The sequence below is a fragment of the Cardiocondyla obscurior genome, linkage group LG09 (genome assembly GCF_019399895.1).
Source record: "Cardiocondyla obscurior isolate alpha-2009 linkage group LG09, Cobs3.1, whole genome shotgun sequence".
NCBI classification, from domain to species: Eukaryota; Metazoa; Arthropoda; class Insecta; order Hymenoptera; family Formicidae; genus Cardiocondyla; species Cardiocondyla obscurior.
In genome coordinates, this window is record NC_091872.1 from 1073887 (window position 1) to 1097387 (window position 23501).

The 23501-nt window shown below is 40.8% G+C and overlaps 2 protein-coding genes and 1 pseudogene across 2 annotated transcripts; 1 reads left to right on the plus strand and 2 right to left on the minus strand.

Moving 5' to 3' along the window:
* The first annotated feature begins 723 nt into the window (after positions 1-723).
* LOC139105613 (uncharacterized) lies at positions 724-1527 on the plus strand. The gene has a single exon (XM_070661804.1). It carries the CDS (start codon positions 724-726, stop codon positions 1525-1527), a length of 804 nt encoding a protein of 267 aa, XP_070517905.1.
* A 16028-nt stretch (positions 1528-17555) lies between these two features.
* LOC139105469 (uncharacterized) lies at positions 17556-19400 on the minus strand (annotated as a pseudogene).
* Positions 19401-22860: 3460 nt separating this feature from the next.
* LOC139105614 (golgin subfamily A member 6-like protein 25) lies at positions 22861-23253 on the minus strand. The gene has a single exon (XM_070661805.1). It carries the CDS (start codon positions 23251-23253, stop codon positions 22861-22863), a length of 393 nt encoding a protein of 130 aa, XP_070517906.1.
* Between the last annotated feature and the right edge of the window lie 248 nt (positions 23254-23501).

Sequence of the window (23501 nt, forward strand, 5' to 3'; positions counted from 1 at the left end):
AATAACGATATTCGAAAGAGCAAGGCCGCGTTTATAAATATTGATGAGACGTAGGGTATAATTTAACCGTCGAGGTAACGACAAGTACTGTACATTATTAACAAGCGGCCAAAACAAGTAGAGTCTAGAAGCTTCGAAAAATAATATATAAAAGACCGGCAACACAGCGCAAAGATAACAATCTTAACAGTCATAAGCGCGCGATTAGATCTGACAGTCGACGATAACGAGAAACTGCGTGTCTCATATATTTCGACAAGCTGCATCCAGTCCGGTCGTGCAGGACTCTTGTAATTAAGAGAAATAAATTAATTATATTATCAACAATATAATTCGCGAGTGCCTACTGTCATTCCAACAACATCCTGGAGTATTATTTGCGAATTCGGAGAGTTGCAAACGAGGCCTCGACAAATTAATGGTCCTTTGAGCCGGATCCAGCCCGAAAAAGACCGGTGGACTGCTGCAGTTTCGCTTGGAAGAAGGAGGAGGCGGCCGTTGGAGGGTCAGCGAGAGACCACGCGGACCACTGGTGACGGAGTTAACGAGAGCTTGCCGAGACGAGGACGAGAACCGGAACGAACGGTGAGCTGTACAAAGTTTGCACTAAATTAATGTATCTAATTAGTCCGGCTGTGTAAGCGTGAGGCAAGGTCGAGAAGTTCGGTTTATTGTGCGAAACGCGTGCGACGCAATTAATAAGCGGAATCAAATTTTTGCGAGATGTCGACTGCTGGGGGGTCGCAATCGGCGAGCGATCCGGTCGCGGCGGCGGCGCAGCTGATGGCGCAATTAAAGCGACGAAGAGCAACGATAAAGGCTGCCTGTACTCGGTCAGAGGGTTATGTAAATGGCGTGACCAGAGTAAGCGAAACTACGCGAATTCAATTGCGCGAGCGTAGAAAAAAACTAGACGTGTATTGGGATGAGTATAGTAGCATACAGACGCGTATAGAGGATCTCGACGAAAGCGAAACGCGGGATCGTGAGACCTTCGAAAACGCGTATTACGATCTATGCACTAAGATCGCCGAGTTGTGCGAGCCGATCGTGACGGCGTCCCCGGCACCGAGTGTTAGCGAGTCGAACGGAGCGGGATGCGCGAGCGCGCATAATAATGTTAGATTACCGAAATTAAATCTGCCGTTGTTCAACGGAAAGTACGAGGAGTGCGTCCCGTTCCGCAACTTGTTCACCACGGCGGTGCATAATAACGGTTCCCTCGCAAAGGTGGAAAAATTACAGTACGTAAGGGGAACGTTGTCCGGAGAAGCGCTAGACATTATAAAAGCGTTAGAAGTATCCGACATGAATTATGACGCGGCGTGGAATTTATTAGGTGAGCGCTATAACAACGAGCGTGCGATCGCGTACGCACATATAAAAGAGATTATGTATTTCCCGCAGTTGACAAAGGAGAATGCAATCGACATTCGTAAAATGCACGATAGCGTGTCGCGACATTTGTTGTCCCTCAAAGCCCTCAAACGCGAGGCGGACAAGTGGGACAACATATTAGTCTACTGATTGAGTAACAAGTTAGATTCGGTCACGCTGAGAGAATGGCACGCCTCGTTCACCGGTTCGGAATTACCCTCGATGAAAACATTTAAAGAATTTTTAGCGCATCGCAGCCGCATGTTAGAAGCGATTCCGAGGAAAGAGGCCGTAAGTTATAGGCGGGATGATTCGCGCGTGTTGCCGCGAGCGGATGGCAAGCGGCAGACGTTACACGTGACGGCTCGTTCGATCAGCTGTTCATACTGTCGCGGTGAGCACGCGGTTTACGCGTGTCGAAAATTCGCCGGATTGTCGGTCGAACAGCGTGTTAGCGAGATAAGAAAGCGTGGGTTGTGTCTGAACTGCCTCCGTTCGAGTTCGCATCGGGCCGCACAATGTCCGAGCGGTAGTTGCAAGATTTGCAAAAACAAACGTAATTCATTGTTGCATCGGTCAATCAAAAAAATCGAGAAGGCGAAACCAGGCGAGGGGGAGGCGGGGGCCTCGGCGGGGGTTTCACGAGTGGAGTCGCGTGAGTCCACATCGTTGGTCGCTCGCGGGGGGCGCGAGAGGGGCGCGGTGGACATATTGTTGTCCACCGCGGTAATATACGCATACAATAAGCAAAACTCGCGAAGATCTATACGAGTACTGTTGGATTCCGGGTCGCAGGCGAGTTTCCTCATCCGTTAGTACTTTTTCCGGAATTCCATGTTCGAAAATTATTTTTGTTGCGAATGCTTTCGCCACGGTTGCCGCTTCTTGATTTGCTACTGGTATTGCCTTGCTAAATTTCGTTAAGGCATCTTGAAATGTTAGGATGTATTTATTTCCCGCATTTGTTACTGTCAGTGGTCCTACAATGTCGAGTGGGCATTTTTCGAATGGCTTTTCCGGCGTGTCGGTTATGACCATTGGCATTTTTGTTTTTCTGCTCAGTTTGTTCTTTTGGCATTTTTCGCATTTACTGATGTATTCTTCCACTTCTTTGTTCATGCCTGGCCAATTATGATTGAGTTTTATTCTATTTATTGTACATTTCACACCCTGGTGTCCTCCCAATGTGCAGTCGTGATATTCTTTTAATATTTCCATTTTTTCTTTTTCAGAATATTTTTTTGTTTCGTTCTCTATTTTATTTATTTCGGTTTCTTCGATCGGGTTTCTACTTAGTGCGTCAGCGTTTGTGTTTTTCTTTCCGTCTTTGTGCACTATCTGATATGTGTAGTCTTCTAGTTTTAGTCTCCAGCGTATCAGTCTTGAGCCCGGATCATTTACATTGAATAACCATGTTAATGGTTTGTGATCCGTTATTATCATGAATTTCGTTCCGTATACGTATGGTCGGAAATGTTTTACCGCCCATACTATTGCTAGTAGTTCTTTTTCTGTTGTACTATAATTTCGCTCCGCTTTATTTAGAATTCTGCTGGCATAAGCGATCGGCTTGTCTTCTCCGACCGTTCCCTGTGATAGTATTGCTCCGATTGCATAATCCGAGGCATCTGTTGTTACCAGGAACTGTCTCGTGAAGTCCGGGTAACTTAACACCGGAGCTGTCGTTAGCTTTTCTTTTAATATTTCGAATGCGTTCTGCTGTTCTATTCCTCATTCGAATTTTTCTCCCTTTTTTGTCAGTTTTGTTAGTGGTTTTGCTATTTTCGAAAAATTTTCCATGAATTTCCGGTAGTATCCTGCCAGACCTATAAACGCTTGTATATCTTTTACTTTTTTCGGCATCGGGTAGTTTCTTACTGCGTTTATTTTTGCTGGATCTGGCTGTATTCCGTTTTCTGTGATTATGTGTCCTAGGAATAATACTTCCTTCCGTAGGAATTCACACTTGTCTGGTTGGAGTTTCAGATTATTTTCTCTTAGCCTGCTAAATACGCTCGTCAGCCTTTTGTTGTGTTCTTCAAGTGTCGGTCCGTATATCACGACGTCGTCCAGGTATACCAGACACTTGATACCTCGTAATCCTGCTAGTACTGAGTTCATCAGTCTTTGGAATGTTGCGGGGGCGTTTATTAGCCCGAAGGGCATTCTATTAAATTCGTAATGCCCATGTGGTGTTGAAAATGCTGTTTTGCATTTGTGTTCTTCTTTCATTTGTATTTGATGATACCCAGATGCAAGGTCTAATGTGGTGAAGTATTTCGCGTTTCCTAGCTGATCTAGTATTTCGGTGATATTTGGTATTGGAAATGAATCACCTATCGTTATTTCGTTGATTTTTCGGAAATCCACCACTATTCTTAATTTCGCTTTTCCTGACGCGTCTACTTTCTTTGGTACTACCAGTATGGGCGCGTTCCATTGGCTGCTACTTTGACGAATTATATCTTCTTTTAGCATTTTGTCTATTTGTCTATTTACTTCTTCTTTGTGTTTCTCTGGTAACCTATACGGGCGACTATTTATTGGCGGATTTTCGTTTGGTGTATTTACCTCGTGTTTGACGGCTGCTGTGTACGTTAGTGCGTCACCTTCTAGATAAAATATGTCGCAATAATGTAGGCATATTTTTTCAAGTTTTCTTTTTTCTTCTTTGTTCAGATGATCCGTTCTTAGCTGCTTCATTAATTTTTCGCTGCGTTCCTGTATCGTTTCGTTGTCGGTTCTTTTATTCAGCGTCAGCACTTTCGCGGAGTTGATGGTTCTCAGTTCTTCTATCTCCACTTGCGGTGTATGTATTTCCATCGGTTTTTCTGTCATGTTGAGCACACTTACTGGGCACTCGTTATCTTTTGGTGCTACCAGGCAGTTTCCTATGAATACTCCTGGTTTTGTTTCTTCCGCATTAATTACTCCTACTTGATTTTGACTTGTGATTGCTCGGAGTATTGTTTCGCTGCGCGGGGGCAGTATATATTTTTCGTACGGATGTAATTTAAATTTTACTCCGTCTATTACTATCTGCTCCTTTCCGTGCAAACAAGATGCTCTTTGTTTTGTCAGAAAGTCTATCCCTAGTATTCCTTCGTACTCTATCGGGAAATCATTTCTTACTACGTACATTTTCTGTTTTACGTTTTTTCTGCCTATTTTAATTGTTGCTCTTATTTTCCCTATTGTATTAATTTTGTGTCCTGTGACACCTGTTAATGCCATTTTTTCCTCGATTATCGGTGTGTCTTCCTTTAAATTTCCTACTTTTATTAGTGTGATTGTCGCTCCTGAGTCCACCAATAAATTCAACCTTCCTTTTTTCGCTTGTTCGACGTTTAGCGTGATGAGTTTTAATCCGTTACTCACTTCTTTCGTCGCTATATTCGCAACTTGATATTCTCTTGCCGCTCTTATTATTCTTGGTTTCTGTCTCTCTTCTTCGCTTTCGCTTCCGCTTTCTTTGCTTTGGCTGGTTTCTGTTCTATTCTGACTTGTGCGCGCTATGTTTATCGCGGGCGACTGTCTTGTGCGTATCGTCTGTCTGTTATCTTTTCTTTGCCATCGCGTATCTGGTCGTCCGTTCACCGACCAGCATTCGTCTCGTGTGTGTCCTGGCTTTCTGCAGTGTGTGCAGAATTTCTCTGTGTTATTAATTCTCGCACGTGTTTCGGCTCGCGGCAGGTAGAATCCGTTTATGTGTCTGTTGCTTCGGCATTCGCGTGTTATATGACCTGCTTTCCCGCATTTGTTGCATGTAATGCTTGATGATCGCTGTTTTTCGTGCGTTTCGTTTGTTCGCGTTTTTTCATATGTGCCTTTATATTTTGTTACTCTTATTTTTTCTTCTTCTACTGCGCCTTCTATCGCGTCTTTTAACGTCTCGAAATGTTGCGAGCGGACCATTGTTTTAATGTCGTCTGTTAGTCCCATGTGAAAGTAATGTAACGCTTGTCGCTGAATTAATTTTAGAACCGTACGTTTCTGTTCGCTGGTCATTTCTTCTTCATCTGTCATAGCTTCGTATAATTCCATCGCGGTTTTTTGTACGCGTAGTCCGTAGGTTGTCGCGCTTTCTCCGTATTTTTGTTTCAGCGTGCTCATCTCTGTCTGTAAACGCGAAGTTCCCTTTTTCCTTAAATATGTTTTTTCGAATTCCTTTAGAAATTGATCAAACGTTGTTATGTCTCTCGCGTCGAAATCTAATAGCGCGGCGCCCTTCAATTTCGTGCAGAGTACCGCTTCTAGTAGTGTTTCTGTATCTTCGCGTGTGACGTGTCTCGCGGCGTACGCGCATGCTTTTAAAAATTCTTTTGTTTGAGCATGATTTGTTCCGTCTACCGTCGGAATCATTGCTCGTGCGTCCTTAAGTTTAAACGTAGATGCTGGTTCCGTCGGTCTGTTTCGTACTATAGCGGTATTATTTTTGATGTTTGCGTCAAGGCACAAGCCTCTTGAGCCGTTCCACTCAGTAATAAGTTACCGAGCATTTGATCGGGCCCGCCAAACGGAGCCGAACCCGCCGATGCCGATCGCGGCAGCGATAGCGCAATCTTCTAACTTTCCTGTCGGCTTCCCGAACCCGTTTCGAGATCTAACGACAATTTTCGAATTTAGCCGAGCAACAGCGATAAGAGGGCCCGTTCCGAACGAGACAGAACAAGTCAGTCGCTTTCGAGCTTTCATATGGATCACTGCTCTCGCGTTGAATAAAGGATCCTACGTTTACGAAAGAAAGCTTTGAGCAGAACATTTTCCGTTTCTCTCCCTCTCCCCACGGCCATCCCTACAAAATTTTCAGAAGTGGGATTCGGGACTTCCGTGTGTTACGTGTAAAGCATTGCGCGAGAACGAGACTTGTTACGTATTATTAAGTTTAGTGAGCGAAGATGAGTACGTTGACCGTGGCCGAGCTTAAGGAAAAGCTCAAGAAGTTAAGTTTGCCGACGGCCGGGCTCAAGATCGAGCTAGTCAAGCGACTGATGGAAGCGGGGGTACCAGCGGAAGAGTTAAGAGGCCCGTCGAGCTGTGTGCCCGACGAGGGGTCCGACGAAGACGACGCGGATGCAGCTGTTCCCCCGACGGTTTTGCCATCCCGTAAGGAATACGAGCTGCTGCTGAAGGAAAGAGATTTGGCAGCGCTAGAAGCACAACTTTTACGACGGGAACTAGAATTGCTACGGATGACACCACCATCCAGGGAAGGCCTGCCCCTGGCACCGAGGGTACGAAAGTGGCAGGATTTGAAGGAGCTGGTCAGTGTGTATGACGGCCAGGAATCTGATTTTGACCGGTGGCACAAGCAGATAAGCAAACTGCTTTCCACATACCAACTGGATCGCCATGAATCAAAGGCGTTAGTGTGCAGTCGATTAACGGGCAAGGCGCTGAAATGGTACCACTCACGTTCGGATTGTGTTGAATTAAATTGCGACGATCTTTTGCGGGAGTTGACCAGGATGTACGGACAGCGACCGGATCCATTGGCTTTACGAAGAGAGCTTGAAGCAAGAATTTGGCAAGCAGACGAAACATTCGCCGATTATCTGCATGATAAGGTGATACTCGCTAACCGGGTGCCTGTGCCGGAATTAGAAACAATTAGTTACGTAATCGAGGGCATACCTAACCAAGAACTACGCACACAAGCTCGAGTTCAGCGTTATCAAACCGTTGATGAGATGCTAACCGCTTTTGTGGATGTACCATCGCCGAAGGGAGCTCCCCGCCGACCGAGCGCGCCGGCCGTAAAAGGTAAAGCGCCGGAAAAAGAGAAGCCGAGGACAAAGGGAACGGAGATCCGAAGATGCTACAACTGCAATGAGACCGGACACCTCGCGGTGAATTGCACCAAGCCGAAGAGAGAACGAGGTTCCTGTTTTAAGTGTGGGAAAACCGACCACAAGGTAAGTCAGTGTGGTCCCGCGTCGAAGGATGTCCACTACGTCGTGCCGACCCCCGACGGAGATTGTAGTTCGGCAGCGGAGGATGTAAATTACGTGACGCCGTTTCCCAACGAGGACAACGATTTCCGACGGCCCGTGGAAGTGCGATTTCAGAACGAGAGCGGTAACGTTAAGTTAAGTTTCGACGCGCTTATCGATTCGGGAAGTCCGATTTGCATAATTAAAGAACGATATATTCCGCGAAAATTTATGTTAGAAAATTCTAAGTCCGACCGTTATTGCGGGATAAACGGTAGCGGTTTGAAAATAATCGGTTGTGTAAATTCAACGCTTGTTTATGAACACGGCGAGTATGATGTTATGTTACGCGTCGTTTCAAACGATACTATGAAAAACTCTTTGATACTCGGGCGTGATTTTTTAAAGATAGCCAAATTAACAATAGGGAACGATAATGAGGTTGCGGAAATAATGAACATTAATGTAACTGAGGAAAGCAATGAAATAAATACGCGGGACATGTGTATAAATGATGACCTTTCGTTTGAGGTGAAGGAACGGGCGCGTTATTTATTACAAACGTATTATATAAATCCGGATAGGCCACCGAAGCCGGCGGTTGAAAATGTAATGACGCTCAACCTCACGAGCGATAAGTTTTCATGTGCGCCGAGACGACTTTCGTTTTGCGAAAAAGATAAGTTGCGTAAAATCATTGACGAATTATTAGAAAAGAATATTATTCGTGAAAGCACATCTGAATACGCATCACCGATCGTGCTAACTAAGAAAAAGAACGGGGAAATACGAATGTGCGTGGATTTCAGAACGCTAAATAAGTTGACAACTCGCGATCACTTTCCGTTACCACTGATCGAGGATCAGATCGACTTATTGCAAGGGAAAAAATATTTTTTGACCCTGGATCTCCGGGACGCGTTTTTCCACATACGCATGCACGACGATTCTATAAAGTATACGTCTTTTGTCACGCCATTAGGGCAATACGAATATACGCGGATGCCATTTGGTCTAAAAGGTGCGCCTCTACGTTTTCAGAGATATGTTACGCAAATATTTCGGGATTTAATTAACGCGGGTGAAATATCAGTATATCTAGATGACTTTCTCGTGGCGACAGAAACGATAGAACACCATTTTGGGGTGTTACGGAAGGTTTTCGGTTTTCTCGTCACAAACTGTTTGGAATTACGTTTGAGCAAGTGCAGTTTTCTGCAAACAAAGCTCGACTATTTAGGATATACAATCACTAGTGAGGGAATCCGTCCGACGGCTCGAGGTGTCGAGGCGGTACGAAATTTCCCGGCTCCCCGAAATGTACGAGATATGCAGAGTTTTCTGGGACTATGTTCGTATTTTAGAAAATTTATGGAAGGATTTTCAATTATTGCTAAGCCCTTATACGATACGGTAAAAAAGAATAATGATTTTAAATTTGAAGGTCCGGAAAGACAAGCTTTCGAAGCACTTAAACAAAATTTAATAAACGCACCGATTCTCTGTATATATTCACCGAAAGACAAGACCGAGCTGCATTGTGATGCAAGCGCGTTAGGTTTTGGAGCTATTTTATTGCAGCGGAAACTCGATAAAAAATTACACCCTGTGTTTTACTTTTCAAAACGAACAACAGAAATTGAGTCGCGGTATCACAGCTTCGAGCTGGAAGCTCTCGCTATAATTTACGCACTCCGTCGCTTTCGAATTTATTTGTTAGGCGTTAAATTTAAGATTATTACCGATTGCCAAGCGCTGGCTTTAACTCTGAATAAAAAGGAAACTAACCCTCGTATAGCGCGATGGGCGTTGGAAATGCAGGATTACGATTATTTACTGGAACACCGAGCTAGTTCGCGAATGCTGCATGTTGATGCTTTAAGCCGACAAGTATTAGTCCTCGAAGATAATTCGTTCGACAGAAATTTAGCCTTGTGTCAAAGCGAGGATCCTCAAATCGTAAAAGTCCGCGAAGAACTGGAAAATGCTGAGAATAAATATTATGAGATGAGAAACGGACTCGTGTACCGAAAAAATCAGGGCCGAATTTTATTTTATGTTCCATCAATCTTAGAATCAAATATTATTCATAAGTATCACAACGAGATGAGCCACATTGGAGTTGAAAAAACAATCAAAAATATATTAACTAGTTATTGGTTCCCCGAGCTAAAGTCAAAGGTTGAGAAGCATATCAGGAGCTGTTTAAAGTGTATAGCTTTTACACCGAATTCCGGGAAAGTCAAAGGGACCCTGCACAGCATTCCCAAGGGTGATATACCTTTTGCCACTTTGCATATAGACCATCTGGCTCCCGTATCTCGTTCGGATTCTAAAAAGTATCGCTACATTTTTGTTATCGTCGATGCGTTTAGCAAATTTGTGAAACTCTATGCTGCAAAGAGTACCGGCACCGCGGAAGTAATAAAGTGTCTCAAGTCATACTTCGAGCATTACAGCCGACCGCTGCGTATTATTTCGGATCGGGGCAGTTGCTTTACGTCTCGCGAATTTGCTGAATTTATGGAAAGAAATAATATCCGACACATTATGATCGCCACAGCCTCACCTCAAGCGAATGGCCAAGTAGAGCGCTTTAATCGAACTATCCTGCCAATGATAGCGAAGTTAGCCGACGAACGCGACACACGTTGGTATAACGTACTTAAGGACGTAGAATTTGCTTGTAATAACACGGTATCCAAGGCCACGAATGAATGCCCTAGTGTATTACTTTATGGAATTCGTCAGCGTGGCAATTTAATAGACGAATTGTCGGAAACATTACAAGCGTGCGGAAATTTAGAGGTACAACGCGACCTGAAAAATATACGGAAAATAGCGAGCGAGCGGATTCTGGAAAACCAAGACGCTAATAAACGTGCTTTCGATAGGAGACACAAGAATGCGACCCAGTACAATGTAGGCGATAAAGTGATGATCCGAAACTTTGATTGTACACCGGGAGTATCGCCAAAAATGATACCGCGCTACAAAGGACCGTTTCAGATAGACCGCGTTTTAAGAGGAGATCGATATGTGATAAAAGATGTCGAGGGATTTCAATTGTCGCAAGTCCCCTATCACGGTACGTGGGAGGCCGCGAATATGCGCCCGTGGAAACCATGTTAAGAGTTAAGATAATAAGTTACTAGAATTTAAAATTTGCTATGCGTTTAATTTAAGATTTATCCGGCGTTTAGTTTCTATATTTACAGCGGACTTAAGATCTGTTATGCGTTTAATTTAAGATTTATCAGGCGTTTAATTTCTATATTTACAGCGGATTTAAGATCCATTATGCGTTTTATTTTGAATTCTCGGCGGATTTTGTTAATTATTTAAAAATTAATTTCCTTTGTTATTATCAGGCAAGTTCCAAGTTAAAATTTTTTGTTTTTCTATGTATGTTGGAACACCGTATGTGTATAATTGATCGGGGCGATCAATAGTCAGGAATGGCCGAATTATAGCGGTATTATTTTTGATGTTTGCGTCAAGGCACAAGCCTCTTGAGCCGTTCCACTCAGTAATAAGTTACCGAGCATTTGATCGGGCCCGCCAAACGGAGCCGAACCCGCCGATGCCGATCGCGGCAGCGATAGCGCAATCTTCTAACTTTCCTGTCGGCTTCCCGAACCCGTTTCGAGATCTCACGACAATTTTCGAATTTAGCCGAGCAACAGCGATAAAAGGGCCCGTTCCGAACGGGACAGAACAAGTCAGTCGCTTTCGAGCTTTCATATGGATCACTGCTCTCGCGTTGAATAAAGGATCCTACGTTTACGAAAGAAAGCTTCGAGCAGAACATTTTCCGTTTCTCTCCCTCTCCCCACGGCCATCCCTACAGTACTTCTCCGTGTGCGCGTCCATTTTCTTCGATGAGCTCTTGATTTCCCCGCGTTTCTCGACTTTCGTTTGGTCGTCGTTCGAGGCGAACAATTCGAGAATTCATTTCTTGCAAGTTTTCGAGTACCTGTTCTATTAATCGTTCTTGTCGTTGTGTCGGTTTTGGCGTCGCGATATGTAATTCTCGCAACGCGTTTACCTCTCTGTCGATGAGTATCTCTGGTACTCCTCCAACCGCTCCGTCCAGTAATGAGTAGTTGTGAGTCATTTTTTCACGGGTTGTGTTTAAATTATTTGCGAAAATTTCCGCGGGATCAAACACGCTACTGTCGTATGACGTTAATGAGAATTCTCCCCTGTCCGAAATACCGCTAATGTCGCTCGGGGTATCTGCGAGTATTTGATTATGTGTACGGCGCGCAATATTTCCGTCTGCGCGGTTTAATAACGCGTCGTCTATTTCGCCAAAATCAAATTCGCGCGGCGTGATAATATTTACGGATTCCTCGCTTTCTGTCGCGGGGTCGTCTTCGTATTCTAACACGCGGCGTACCCTATTTCTAATGTCGTTTAACGCGTTTATGGCGACTCTCAAGGGTCGCACAGGTGTCGGCTGTAAAGCTCGTCTAGCCGCTTGGCTGTGTAGCCACGAATTGTTTGCAACGCGGCGTTGTAATTCTAATTCGCTATCCGACATGGATCGGTCGGTTACAAAATATTTCGGACTTACATTAACGCTGCGATTCGCATGTTTAATCTGCTATGCTGCTGGCTGTTTATCTGTTGTCTCTTTTGGCTGCTTGGCTGCTATGCTGCTTTCCTTGTCTCACTGCTTGGCTGCTATGTTGCTCTCCTTGTCTCACTGCTTGGCTACTATGTTGCTCTCCTTGTCTCACTGCTTGGCGGTTTCTTCCTTCCTTTCTTTTATCACGGGAGTCAGGTACCGAGTCTACTGCTGACTCAGTACTTTGTTTACTGTGGTGTGTCCGTCTCGTCACGTTAATTATTTTTTTGTACTAATCTTCGGTTTTTCTTTGTTTCAGAGATCGTCCTCGCCGTCGCAGAATAGGCGGCTCTGCGCCTCCCGGAGGGCAGATCCCACCGTTGCCACTACTTTTGTTGCACCGGGGCCGGTGCACGGGGTCCGTCCTTCGGGATCCGTAAGGGAGGGCGATAGATAATATAGATTTCAATAAATACTTAGAGCTTTATTTGATTGCGCTGTTACACTCCTTTCGATTCTCCTGCCTTTTCCTTTGGTCGGTTCGGCGCACGTCCCCGCGTTATCACGCGTCCTCGGCTCCGCGAGGTCTCCTCTTACACGGCACGCGACCGAACTATTATTACCTCACGATCTCGGTTTACAGCACGGACTCTGATGCGACTGCCCGTCCGTAACGGTCCGCGGTTATTTAATAGTGACGCAGGGCCTTGGCGTCATCGGGTTGCAATGCCGAACTTCGGTTGTTCGGCGAATGCAACCTTAGCGATTTCGGCAATAAGTTCTCGCATGTGTTTCTCTTTTTGTTTCTTATTATTATATTTCTTAAGTAGGTTTGCTGATATTGCATCCTCCGAGGTTATTTAATTACGAGATACTTATGCCAAAATGCCCTGCGTCATGTTTCGTGTTGTAACGGGGTTTGGGTTACAACAATAAAAATATTATGCATTTTGTTAGCACTTTTATTTTACGAATTCTTATGCGATAAAAATACTTACCACTTTGTTCCCGATTATTCCGGCCCACACGTGCAAGCTCCATCTGTATTGAAAAGTTCCTATCCGAATCGCATGAGGATTTTCGGTGGCCCATGTGACAAAATTCTTTGAATTAAAAACTCCATTAGGAGTAAAGATTGCCTCATCCGTCCATAGGATGAGGTTCGGAAAATTTAAATTTCGCCGGCATTGAGCGAGGAATCCTGTACACGTTTTATTAATAATTATGTGTAATAAAAGCATTGCACTTGAAAAATATGTGAAAAAAGGAAATTACCTTCGCAAAAAAGAACGTGTTGCACGTAATCCTGCGGGAGAAGTTGTTGCACTCTTTGAAAATGAAATGGGTGCAACCCTTCTTCTTTCAAAATTCTATGCACCGTAGTTTTTTTTAAATTAAGATTTCGCGCCACTTCTCGCACGCTACTTCTCGGGTTCTCCTCGAAGGCACGAAGAACCGCTTCCTCGGTCTCGACGTTTCGTCGTGCGGGACAATTTAAATTTCTTCGCTGCACACAAACTGTTACCGTTTCTCGCGCTCGTTGCACGCACCTGAATATTGTTCTGTGTGAAGGTAAACGCACACGATTAGGGAAGCGTTCCGCGTACAAACGCTCTGAAGCAATTGCATTTTCCCCGGTCGCACCGTAACAAACAATCATATCGACATATTCACCAGCGGTATAATTCATTTTTTTCGACTAAATTAACACCTCGATATACACGGTTTAACCTAGTGCCGCTCACGACGATATGCTTACATTAGACTCGTCTCGTCAGAGCACATGGAAATCGAGAGAGAAAAACAAATGACAATCGAAACATCGTCGGTTAAGAAAGAAAGAATTCTCGATAAGAAAGACAAAATAACTGAGTTGGCTAAGTAAAACCGACGATGTTTTGATTGTCATTTGTTTTTTCTCTCGATTTCCATGTGCTCTGACGAGACGAGTCTAATAAGCATATCGTCGTGAGCGGCACTAGGTTAAACCGTGTATATCGAGGTGTTAATTTAGTCGAAAAAAATGAATTATACCGCTGGTGAATATGTCGATATGATTGTTTGTTACGGTGCGACCGGGGAAAATGCAATTGCTTCAGAGCGTTTGTACGCGGAACGCTTCCCTAATCGTGTGCGTTTACCTTCACACAGAACAATATTCAGGTGCGTGCAACGAGCGCGAGAAACGGTAACAGTTTGTGTGCAGCGAAGAAATTTAAATTGTCCCGCACGACGAAACGTCGAGACCGAGGAAGCGGTTCTTCGTGCCTTCGAGGAGAACCCGAGAAGTAGCGTGCGAGAAGTGGCGCGAAATCTTAATTTAAAAAAAACTACGGTGCATAGAATTTTGAAAGAAGAAGGGTTGCACCCATTTCATTTTCAAAGAGTGCAACAACTTCTCCCGCAGGATTACGTGCAACACGTTCTTTTTGCGAAGGTAATTTCCTTTTTCACATATTTTTCAAGTGCAATGCTTTTATTACACATAATTATTAATAAAACGTGTACAGGATTCCTCGCTCAATGCCGGCGAAATTTTCCGAACCTCATCCTATGGACGGATGAGGCAATCTTTACTCCTAATGGAGTTTTTAATTCAAAGAATTTTGTCACACACCGAAAATCCTCATGCGATTCGGATAGGAACTTTTCAATACAGATGGAGCTTGCACGTGTGGGCCGGAATAATCGGGAACAAAGTGGTAAGTATTTTTATTGCATAAGAATTCGTAAAATAAAAGGGCTAACAAAATGCATAATATTTTTATTATTGGTTATTTTTAGATCGGACCTTTTTTTTACCACTGCGGCTCGATGGAGCAAGATATGCTTTATTTTTACAACAACATTTGCCGATATTGTTGGAAGATCTCCCGCCACAAATCAGGCAAACATTGATTTAACAGCAAGACGGTGCTCCTGCACATTTCTCATATCGCGCGCGGGAAATATTAGACAATAATTACGCGGATCGATGGATAGGTCGAGGTGGTCCCATCACCTGGCCAGCACGTTCCCCGGATCTGAACGTGCTGGATTACTTTATTTGGGGGTACGTTAAATCAAAAATTGAAAATGTGCGTGATCACGGTGTAGAGGAGGTTCGCGATGCAATTATAGCGGCCTTCAATACAATCACGCCCGACATGGCGCAAAGGGCAACGCAGCAAATTGTTAGAAGAGCCACACTTTGTTTACAAGAACAAGGTGGGCAATTCGAACAATTGCTGCGTTAAACTTGTGCCGGTGGATTAGGCCTACAGGGGATACCACATTAAAAAAAACGCGCCGAGCTATCTACTTCGAATAGTGGTGTGGAAACGATAGCGTTTACACATCTTATAAATTAATTTTAAAATCGAAACTTTGTCTTGTTCGCGCGTCGTCGCCTCGCCTCGCTCGCGTATTGTTGCCTCGTCTCGCTCGCGTGTGGTCACTCGCCTCGCCTAACGTATTGTCACATCGTGTCGCCTGCGCTTTGTCACATCTTGTCGCTCGCATGTTTTCCAATCCGTATTCGAGTGGGTTGGGCCTTTACTTCTTAGGCGTCACCCGGTTCTAGCGGCGCGGTTGTATTCGCTCGCGTACTTAAATTTTTATAATTTTTTTTCTCGGTTATTAGTGCAAATTTTGTAAAATGGCACTAGAATTTTTTATTTCTATTTCCGATATCTACTGATCCTTCGTAGGATTGACACATGGTGCGGGACACCCTGTATAATTGTAGTAGGTCCAACGTTACTCGAGATATCTTTATTTTTTGTTTTGATTGACAAAATCTTATACAACGTGGTGTCAGCATTTAAGACAATTGACACGTGCTTCAAAGTCTTCCATGTATTGAACATCGAGTATCCAGCAACAAGCGATTATATCTGGTTATTAATACAACGTGAGTTGTATAAATTTACAACAGAATATGATAAGAATCCGTCATATATTTTAGAAATAATAAGTGCGCTTTAAAATTCCTAAAAGTACATGTCTTAAAAGTCCAAAATAAGTTTATTTTTAATTCAGCTAATGCTTAGTATTACATTGATTATTTAAAATATTTTTTTTATTATATTGATATTACTGAATATTCTTTATTAATAAGTTTTATTGTTATAAATAATTAATTTTTAACAATGTATTGCTGTTTGTTTTGTTTTGAGTCGTATGGATGCATACCAAGCTTAAAACTTTATTTTAAAATAAAACATAATAAGAAGTTACATTCTGATTTTCGATGTCGACAAAAGTCGTCAATAGATACGTTAGGAAAAGCTTCAAAAATGTGTTTTCGCAGTTTTACTGACAATTATAGTTTTTTTAAACACTTAGCCAAAACTCATGCATTAAACAATAATATGTATGAAATTAATTTAGAGAATATTATTGAAAATAATATAAGTCTTAGTACCAAGGTGGAAGAGATAATAATGATCCCGAACAAAAATGTGCAGATCAGTTTATAGACGTAACATCAGCAACTTCTCATTGTACCACGGATAATACCAATACTTTTGATATAACAGCAACAAAATTTTCAGATCAAATTGCACGAAATTCGGCCTTATTTGTGGCAAATTTATATTCTTGGACCTCGTTACCACGTGCTTTTTGTCAAGAAATGATAAAGTCAATGATATGTTATCTTAGTTACGTTAAATTAATAGGAAAAAAATACAAATCTCTCGAATCAAAACCTCATAAAGATTTAATTAATATGTTCGAAATCTTAAATAATGCTTTAACATATTACTCCTCAGAGTATCAAACAATGCAACATTTTAAATTTTTACAGTCTTTTATAGAGCCAGAAAAAATATCTGTAGACATATTTATCGATAGTACAGTTAAGAAAACTACCAACAATTTGTTAATAAAAAATAGAATAATATGTGTTATACCTCTTGAAAAAATGTTAAAGTTATTTCTAGAATTACTCGGTGTATACAACAGTATAAAAAAAAATATTATAAAAAAGGAAACAAACACAACAAAAATCAGCGTATTTCGTAGTGAATTGTGGCATAGTATTAAAGAGCAGAATACAAATCAAGTATTGCCTTTAATACTATATTACGATAAACTAGAAATCAACAATCCATTAGGTATTCATAGAGGTTTAAGGGGTAACATCTAGTAGAAAGGCCAAAATCATAGGTTGTTTTTGTGAATTTTTTTTTACTATATTTATGAATAGATCAATGCAGGATTTTGCAGGTCGAATAAATATATCTCTAGGTGTAAAAAAAAAATTTTTTTATTCTTGACAAAAACAAAATGGCGGCTTGGCAGTCTCCAGAAGAAGGGTCGGTTTTTTTGGACGCCTCCTGCGGCTAGCAGTAGAACTCTGGAACAAATGCACCTAAAAAAAAAAAAATTGTTTTATAATCTAGAAAAGTGTATCTAGTGAAGTACACATGGATATTAAGAAATATTAATTTTTGTAAATTTGGTAGAATTTTGAAAAATAATTAAATTTTTCGACTAAAAAGTCGGTCTTTATTCGTTTATAAAAATCATAATTGTTTATTAATCTTAAAAATCGTGTGTACTTCACTAGATAATCTATCGAAGAAGCTACAGTTAAAATTTGAAGTCAATCGGACAAAAATTACTCGAGTTCTACTGCTAGCCGCACTTAAAAATGTGATTTCGAGAAAAACGCATTTAAAGTTTGACAATGTGTTTTCGACATGAAATTTTTAAGATATAGATTTCCTGATTTTTTTACCTTTATTTAGCAATCCCAAGACCATATAACTGCCTTTCAATGTCCATTTCTTCTCTCTCAAAATTTTTCCTGGCCGATTTTGAGTCACGGCGCGCGGCTCTGGCGGCATCTGATGTTGAGCGCTCAAATAGCTGAATGCGTCGCGAGTCGGATTCCAGGCAAAAATCGTAACATTGACGACCAACCGTAATGCCGAGTACATCCATAATCTTCATGATGCCAAATAGTCCCTCATTGTAAGATATAACTGCAATACCTGTGGCAATATCCAATATTTTTTTTCCGCTTGAAATCGATTTCGGAGCAATCGACCAAATAACAGCATTGAATGATTCATTTGCATTTTGTGTAAATTCTCCCAAGCAGCGAGATAAAAGATCGTCTGAGCTGAGTTCGTCATAAATTGGTGTGATAGCATTTAAAACATCCTCGTGCATTGCAGGCTTATGTGTATAAATATCAAGGGTTCCTGAAGCTTGCGCTTGTTGCCAAGTACACCACGATGTCATCCCAGTCGGGCAATTATTGTGTTTTGGGTTGTCGTCGGTTGAAGTTTTATGTTTTAAGGTAGCATAAATATCATTTCTCATATTTTCAATTGAGTTTAGATTTCTTCTTAATGCAAGACCGTGATAAATAGGCAATTCGTCTATGAGTTGACCGGTCAATTTGCCACGGCCTCCCAGATTTTTAGTTTTTTTTTTAAATTTTTTAGACGAGTTTCCATTCTTTTTTGGATATGATCGATGCACTCTTTCTTTTGAATACTAAAATCACCGTATGGCTTGGCATCAACAATACCTTTGTAGGTTTTAGAATAGCTGTCGCCGATGTAGTGTACTTTGTGTTGTACAAGTAGCTGCCGTACTTTGTGTTGTACAGAGTTTTGGATCGTTGAAACATTTCAATAATTGCATCGACCTCCATCTTCCCCGTCGAGCCGTTATGATTTATTTCGTATTGTGAATCATGAAGTTCGGTCCATTCTTCATATTCAGCAGTGTTTTCTTTCTTCGCCCAAAATTCACAAGACTTGCAATATTTAGATTTTACGCACACGTCTAATACTTTGCCAGTAAACCAACCGATAAGTGTGGCTACTCCGAAAAGCGAAGAGAAGCCTCTTTTCCTCCACGAACCGTCGCCCGAAACGATAATATCCGAACTATTTCTATTCTTGATGGTCTCTTGTATTTCGTTTTCTGCAGCTTTCTTCATACTAAAATCTCGTACAGATCAAGTAGCAGTCAATATATTTTTTACAATTAAGCTATACGTCGCTTGAAAAACAGGCTTCGAAAGATCCATAAGTGCGCAGAATTTCTTTATGCCATTCAATCCAATTCCCAGGATGCGCATTGCAAAAATCATTCTTACGTTCAATTCGTATGTATGTACATTTATAATCGGACAGTTATTTATATAAAATTCACCGCATGAATTACAGGTCATCACGATTTTAAAACCGAGTCCGCGCTTGCTTGTTTCTGTAAAACTTACGTCACCCTTGCAGGTTTTGTATACAATCATTTGCGAAAGGCTTGCAAATACTGTCATAAAATTGATTAGGCGATACCCAAAACCTTCGTCAATGTCTCTGTTTTCAATATCAGAGTCCAGTCTTATTTTTTGGGCAGACGTAGACAGAAACTCATCTGAAACACTGTCCATAGAATGGCGATTAAGTGGCTTCCGATTATTAATTTTACTCCGACCTGTAGCCGTAGTTTTACGTTTTGTTCCTTTACGGCCTGCATAAACTTTATCACACATGATCACAAAATTTGCTTTCACGACTGATTCAAACGACGGTTACTGTCCTTTTGAAGACAAGATGCGAGATGCGAGCGTCTCGAATACAAACAAAAGGTGGATACGCAGGTAAAAATTCCAAACCAGCTTAGTCATTCCCCACATTAGATCTCAAGCAGTGACATCTGTACGTTTTTAAAAAAAAAATTTGATGTAACACTGCCGGTAACGAGTTCAAAGGTGAAACGTCCTCCGAAATCAATTTTGTCGTTTTGGCACGCTCGGAGCGGCGCGCGGCGCTTCAGAAAATTGATTTTTTAGAGGATTTACAAAATTATTAGAGCAATAATTCTTTTTAGACATCATTCTTAACACTTCAATACATCATTTAAGCCAATAAAAAAAAAATAACCAAAAAAAAATTTCCTAGTAGATGTTACCCCTTAAATAAACTTGGAGTTACGTATTGCACTATCGGTAGTATTAACGAGAAGTTTGCGAGTATGCTAGAAAATATATTTTTGGTACAACTGCATAAAGTTATTGATTATGAAGCAATTGACAATAAACAGATTTTTGCACATCTTATAAACGTCGTTAATAAACTACAAGTTGATGGTTTATCTCTAAATATTAAAAATTCACAAAAAAAGTAAACTTTGCCTTAATACATGTTTTTAGTGATAATTTAAGGCTTCATGTCATATTTGAATTAAATACAAGTTTTAATTCAAATTATTCTTGTAGATTTTGCTTTGTAGATACATTTACTCGTCAGAAACAAATTATTAAAGACGTTAAATTACTTCGAACTACTGACAATTACGCGACACATGTTAGGGAAAAAAGTCACGGTATTAAAAAGGAATGTATTTTTCATTTAATAACAAACTTCCACATTACAAAAAATTACAGTGTCGATATAATGCACGATTTTTTTAAGGGATTTGTCGATATAATTTAGGTCAAGTTTTATTTACATTAATATTTACGGATAAACTTTTTTTTTTTGAAACTTTAAATAATAGAATTTACTCTTTTGATTACGGTGATAATTAGTCCATTAACAAACCACCATTGATTAACATAGATGCTCTTAAAAAAAAGTATATTATTTATTCTGCAAGTGAAATGGCTACTTATATTGTATAATGGTGTTTATTAACTCTTATGAGGTACACCAAGACTTTCGTTGTCCCATACATATTCTTTACATATCTCTTTTCTTTATAAACTATAATACTAACATAATACTTAAACATCTACTAACAAATTACAACATAAAACTTCTATTGCCACTAAAAAACAGAACTTTCCCTTTACACCGCTTTTTCCTCCCGTTCTCCTCTTTTCCATTTTCTTTACAATTTCCTCCTTTACCTTTACTTTCTCTTCCGCTCACCACCTTTAAACCATTATATCCTACGCTTTACAATATTACCCTATTTCTAGACTTAAAATTCTATCCTTACATTCTTCTATATTCTTATGTCCATCAATTCCTATAAATAAAAAAACTTATTTCTACGCTTTCTTATATCACTACCTTATAATTACGCGCCGAGAGAGAGAGAAAGAGAGAGAGAGAGATCGCATATTAAATCCTACCTTTAACCTATTCCGCCTTATACTACCTTAAATTCCTACCTTGAACCCCCGCTTCCGACGCTTTTTTAACTTACTTCTCTTTCCTTTTCAATCTCTTTCATACTTCCATTCACTCCTATTTTTTTTTCCTTGCCCTTTCCAAAGTTTCTAACCATTCAATCCCCCTTCCTTCCCCTCCCAAAATTTCTTCCACCATCTCTTCCCAGCTACTCTCATTTTCCCAATCTATACATTCCTCCCATATATGTTCCCACGTTTCTTCCTTTTCCAGACATATTCTACATTTTTTCTTCTCCTCCCTCTTCCAATATTTGTTTCCCCTCATTTCCTCCCTCAATCTGAACTTTGCCATCCTTTGCCATTTTTCTTCTTTCCATCCCAGCTTCAAGTATCCTGGTATCCCTTCCTCTTACACCTTCTTATAATATTTATTAAACCTTGACCCTCTTATTTTTTCCCATCTTTTTCCTTTTTGCCATTCTTTGTTTTTTTTTATCAAGTACTTCCCCCTTATTTCCTCTCTTTCTCTTAAATCTTCCACGTCTTTTCCAGACCACCCAAATTTTTCAAAAAATTCCTCTTTTTTTTTTCCCATTTTCCTTTGCTTCTTCCCTCCCTTGCTCTTTCCTTCATTTCTTCCCAGCACCATTTAGCCAAATCTCCTCCTTTCTCTTCTTCTAGTCGTTTTTCATATTTCCATGCCCTCATCCCTGCTCTTCCTTTCAATTTATCCCTCTGTAGCTCTTCTCTCACCATATATCCTGATACATATCTTCTTACTCCCAGTACCCATCTCAAGTATTTTTCCTGTAGTATCTCTACCTCCTCTCTTTCTTTCCATCCCCATGTTTCCACACCATAATTGATAACCGACCATACCAATTTATCAAATAACCATATTCTTTTACTCCAATCTTTTCCGAATTTTCTTTTACCTATACTCCAAACCTGCTCCATAATTCTTGCCGCTTTCTTTACTCTGTCTTTTACATGCTCCTTCTGCTCTCCATTTCTCATGATTATGTATCCCAAATATTTAAAATTTTTACTTCCTCTATTTCTTCCCTTTTCCACACCCATTTAACTTTCTTCCATCTCCCTCCACCCTTTCTACACCTCATTATCTTTGTTTTCTTTACATTCACTTCCAGTCCTTTCTCCTTTACATATTCTTCCATATTTTTAATCATTCCTTTCATCCCTGTCTCATTTTCTGCCAGTAGTGCAATTTCATCCGCGTACACCAGCGAGTAAAATCTCTTGTCTTTTATTCTTATTCTTCCCCATCCCCCTTTTTCTAATTCTTCGTCTATATCTGCCAACAAGAGTGTGAACAAGCTAGGGCTAAGCGGACAACCCTGTCTTATTTCCTTTGTCGTTCAAACATTTTTTCCTTTTTTTTTCTTTCCCTTAACTTTATTCACCGTTTCCTCTAGAATTTCTTCACACCTTCTTATCAATCCCTCCCTTACCTCTCTTTTCTTCATTGCTTCCACCAATTTTTTCCTATCCACCGAGTCAAAGGCCACTCTCATATCAATAAACGCTATTACCATTTTTCCTTCCTTTTCTTCTATTTTCTTGTTTAACAAATAATTTAACACATATATCTAGTCCACTGTCCCCATGTCTCTTCTAAAACCGACCTGACTTCGTGGTAATATTCCTTTTTCTTCTATATCCTTTCTTAGTCTTTCTGCTAACACAGATGCATACACTTTGTATGCTGTCTGTGTCAGTGTTATCTTTATACTCTTCTACCTTTTCTCCTTTTCTTTTTTTTAACACCGGAACCACTACTCCTTCTCTCCATTCCTCCGGCATCCCCTCCCCCTTCCATACCTTTTACACATCTTCCATAACTTCTCTTTTACTTCCCCCCCTCCCCATTTTTAAATCTCGTTTTCGAGTACATCACTCTCTGCTGCTTTTCCTTTTTTCAATTTTCTTATTACTTTCTCAAATTCTTCTCTATCTATGTCTTCTTTCTCATCCTCTTCTTTTTCTCCTCCCATTTCCCCTCCTACTTTCCATTCCACTCCACCTAACATTTCTCTAAAGTATTCATCCCATTCTTCAATCTTTATTTTTTCTTCTATTTTCTTCCTTTTCTTTCTTCCCTTGTTTACAGTTTTCCACACTTCTTCCTCCGTTCTAATCATTTCTATCTCTTTTTCCCATTTCACCTTTTCTTGCAATTTTTTCTGCTCACATAGCCTCTTATATTCCCCTTTCACCTTTTTATGATTCTCCCCGCTCTCGTCCCCCTTCCTCCATTTACGCATTTCTTCCTTTACTTTGCATTTCTTTCTTTTACATTCTTCATCCCATCATCTTTCTTTAGGTTTTTCTCCCACCTCTTTTTTTATTTCTTTTTTTACTAATTTCTTTGTTTTTTCCAATTCCTTACTAAAACTTTTTCAGTTTTCCTCCATTTTGTTTTCTCTTTCTCTTCTTTCTTCATACTTTTCCCTGAATATTTTCCTCTCCTCCTCACTCCAGTCTAGTCTCATACTTTTTTTCTTTCTATACT